Source organism: Lygodium microphyllum, chromosome 24 (assembly GCF_053477565.2).
Source record: "Lygodium microphyllum isolate KBCC chromosome 24, Lygodium_microphyllum_v1.1.10, whole genome shotgun sequence".
Lineage (NCBI taxonomy): Eukaryota > Viridiplantae > Streptophyta > Polypodiopsida > Schizaeales > Lygodiaceae > Lygodium > Lygodium microphyllum.
In genome coordinates, this window is record NC_141158.1 from 128,367,832 (window position 1) to 128,371,428 (window position 3,597).

The following is a 3,597-nucleotide window of genomic DNA, read 5'->3' on the forward strand; positions in this document are numbered from 1 at the left end:
CAATACGTTCCAAGTTCTTGTCATGCAACCACACAAGTAACATGCATCTCCTTAGCACCTTATGAAATGCTTTTTTAAAAAACAGGCTGGATAGTTCCTACAGTGAAACATTTATATCAGGCTAGGCAGGTTCTAAGAGCAACTGGTTCTCTACCCATTTAACAAACTACCATTAATGCACTTACAAACTTGCCCAGCCTTTCTGTTCTGCCATCATGTGAGTATGATGAATCATGTGTGCAATGTGCTGATTAGCGGGCTGAAACTGATTCTTTAGCCATTTAACAAAGAAACATTAGCGCACAACCTTGCTCAGATGCTTCATATTTCTGAGCACAAAGTGATAATTGCCAGGCTGCAACTCGTTCCTTACCTATTTAAAATCATAATTATGCCCTAAGGTCTGGAAAAAACTCCATCAAATCTTCCATTTGAGCCAAAATTCTTATAGGTATTTCTAAAAATACAAAACCTGGCTCAAGAATAAACTCATTTTAGTAATCCAAATGCGATAAAGATATGCTCCCAATGCCATGTGAGTGCTTCAAAATTTGTGTAACTTAAATCTGGTAAACTTAGCTTTACTGGAAAATAAACAGTCCAACAGGAGTAGAGCAGACGAGTAAAAGGTCCAACTCAGCAATAGTAAAGTAATTACATTTAAAAGGATGGCTCTGGAAAAGAAAAATAATTAATATCACAACCTATCAGAAAGAGATTTTGCAAGATGCAACTCACATCAGAACCAATGCCTCCTAAACTCAAACAACCAATGAGGTTGACAGAGGGATTTCCAAAACCTGGCCTCTACATCTCCGATCAACAGAATGCGCACAACTGCCTGTGCGAGCCAGTGATTTGGTGTCTTCTCACCCTTGTCCCTAAGAGGTATGGCTGTCAACTCTTCATTATCCTCTACCTACAGAATATGTAGGACGATATCTCACAAGCAGAACTCTTCATAGATGATCAGATCCCTTCATAGATGTCTGCATATTACATGTAGGTGGTGTCTGACAATGGAGGCTTCAGCCAAAGCCTTAACATGCACATCCAGAGCCTTGCTGTGTTCTTCCTGTTGAAAGGTCAATTGTGTCTGGCAGATAACTGCAACAATAAAGACAGCACTGGTTAACCAAAGCGTAGGTGTTCAGACAGTTGTCTGTTTATGCATAGCTAAAGATAAAATTCAGTTTCAGTAGACAAGATTGCCCTGATTGCCATTCCATTGTAATAAATACGTATATCGTATATGACAGAAGGACTTCCTGCATGCATTAATCAATTTTCAGAAGTTCCAAACTGCTTACATCTCCTCTTCTGTTTCATTTTTCAGTGCGATTTTAGCAATACACTGAAAAGCAGCTTCAACATTCAAGTCCTCCTTGGCAGATGTTTCAAAGTAAGGAATATTGCCTTTGGTTGCACACCAGGCCTTGGCCTTCTTTTCTGACACCTACACATTTAAGTAGATTGTCCATTAAAATCTCATTTCTTCCAAGTGCAGATGCTGGAGAGAGAATTTTCACATGCTTACCACCCTACTGTTACCACCATCAATATCGATTTTGTTTCCAAGTAACACAAATGGGAAATTTTCTGGATCCGGAGGATTTGCCTGCCACATAAATAGCATCATGTCAAACAAGAGTTGTGCCGAGTGCTTGCAAATGTTTAAAAATCACTTCCTCAACAACTGAAGATCATTCTTCCATGACATTCTATGCCTCAGGTAAACCTGTATCACCTGGATAAGGAACTCATCCCGCCAGTTGTCAAGGTTGTCAAAAGACTTCATGACATTGACATCATAGACCAAGACGCAACAATCTGCACCTCTATAAAAAGCCACACCAAGGCTTTGAAAACGCTCTTGCCCAGCTGTATCCCAAATCTGAAGACCGGAAAGAAACTCAGCTACCCCTGGAAGTATCTAATCACTTCAAAATGTGGAATAGATTATACCTGCATAGTAACAAGTCTATCTTCCACTTGAACTTCTTTAGTCAAAAAATCTGCTCCAATTGTAGCCTTGTACTGGTTGCTGAACTTCTTATTTACAAATCTAAGATGATCGAGTCAAGAAAAGCTACAAAAAGTGGAGAAGGATATTGAGATCATTTATTGTTCACATGCCTACAAACAAGACACTGTCTACAAGCCACAGGTTGCAAGAGAGTAAAGTCATGCAAAGAGGATACTGATTCATCAAAGAGGTTTTACCAACCCTGCAAGTCCAAAATCATGGCAGATCAGATCATGTATGCAACAAGGCATCATAGGACACGCGTAATAATCTTAATACATGAACGCAAAACTTTACAAGCAAATCATACAAATGTTTTATTAAGCTGTCAGCTAATGAGTAAATCGAACTTATATCATTGATCCCGATGTCTGACAAAGAAGGTCCGTATAGCTACTCCTGACCTCGGTCAAAATTTTTGAAGAAACTAAAAGTATTTGACAGAATAGTTTAGCAGCTATTGGACGCGTTGCATCTGATCTGCAGGTAATCAAAGGAAGAAAGAACAAGAGGACAAAAAAGAGACGGAAAAGAAGCGTCGTCCTCTGAAGTGCATGGTGCGTGCACTAGGAGCACAGAAATGTAGCAGCCAACACGATCACTGAAATCCTTGAAACTCTAGGGGCTAGTCCCCGATCTTCTACGCTACAACATCACAAGGATTTGAATGCATGGACTGATGATTTTTACCCGCTGTCGCCAAGGATGATGACCTTGAGCAGAGTCCGCTTTCGCGTAGCCATGGATCCTCGAGAAATAACCAGAGCGAGCGATGGAACGAAGAGAAGTGGCGAGACCGACAGAGAGATGTGTGCGTCTCAGACTGTCGATGGTGGCGATGGCATGATGGCGGAGCGTACGTTTGCGGTCGATCGAGCGAAAAGCATCGGCAGCAACCGACTGTAGAAATTCATTCGGGAAGGTGCGGCAGGGAACACCCCTTCCACTAGAAAAGAGCACGGAAGAGAAGAGCCAGGGAGGTATGGGCTGGCACATTTGTATATATATATATATGTATGTATGTACGTATGTATGTATGATGTATGTGTGTCAAACCAAATGGGCACTAGGGGTAAGGAAGCCATTCTCATCAAGCTTGGGTGACCGAGCTAAAAATCATGCACCATTATACCTGAGGTTGCCCTAGGGTTGGAGGGGTGAAGGAATAGGATGATAACAGTAATGGCAGTATCATTCGGGTGAAAAAAATTTCAGGTTGGTTCCACTCATTTGGCTGATAGAAAGGCATGTCAGATTGCTCAACCTCATCCAATCAAAGCAAGATAATCACCTTCATCCTACTAGCATTAGCGTAGCACTTTGTTTTTTGAAGGTTTTAGTGAGGTATTCCTAGGTCTATGGAAACCCTGCTAACCCCACTCATGTGCTATGCGACCAAGTGGGAGTAGGGGTAACTCATCCCCACACACCCCACTCCTCCTGCATGTGACCCTCACCTGTAAGTGTTTAGAGCATCCCATAAGACATATTTGTGCATTGTGTGAGAATTTTTAAGGATGAACTAGTAGATTTGTAACTCTACCCATGTGGGGTGCAATAAGGGTACTGAA

General features: G+C 41.5%; 1 protein-coding gene across 1 annotated transcript; it reads right to left on the bottom strand.

Moving 5' to 3' along the window:
* Positions 1–550: 550 nt before the first annotated feature.
* On the bottom strand, positions 551–3,001 carry LOC148015634 (ras-related protein Rab7-like). The gene is made up of 7 exons (XM_087665245.1): positions 2,717–3,001; positions 2,202–2,228; positions 1,966–2,065; positions 1,748–1,894; positions 1,538–1,618; positions 1,311–1,456; positions 551–1,107 (listed from the first exon to the last, which is right to left on the bottom strand). Exons 1-7 carry the CDS (start codon positions 2,767–2,769, stop codon positions 1,041–1,043), a joined length of 621 nt encoding a protein of 206 aa, XP_087521371.1. The 5' UTR covers positions 2,770–3,001; the 3' UTR covers positions 551–1,040.
* Between the last annotated feature and the right edge of the window lie 596 nt (positions 3,002–3,597).

Coding starts and splice junctions, on each gene's coding strand:
- LOC148015634 (XM_087665245.1), bottom strand. CDS start 2,769: ATGGCTACGCGAAAGCGGACTCTGCTCAAGGTCATCATCCTTGGCGAC. Junction 2,066..2,201: donor AAAACCTCTTTGATGAATCA/GTATCCTCTTTG, acceptor CGATCATCTTAG/ATTTGTAAATAAGAAGTTCA. Junction 1,108..1,310: donor AATGAAACAGAAGAGGAGAT/GTAAGCAGTTTG, acceptor TTATTGTTGCAG/TTATCTGCCAGACACAATTG.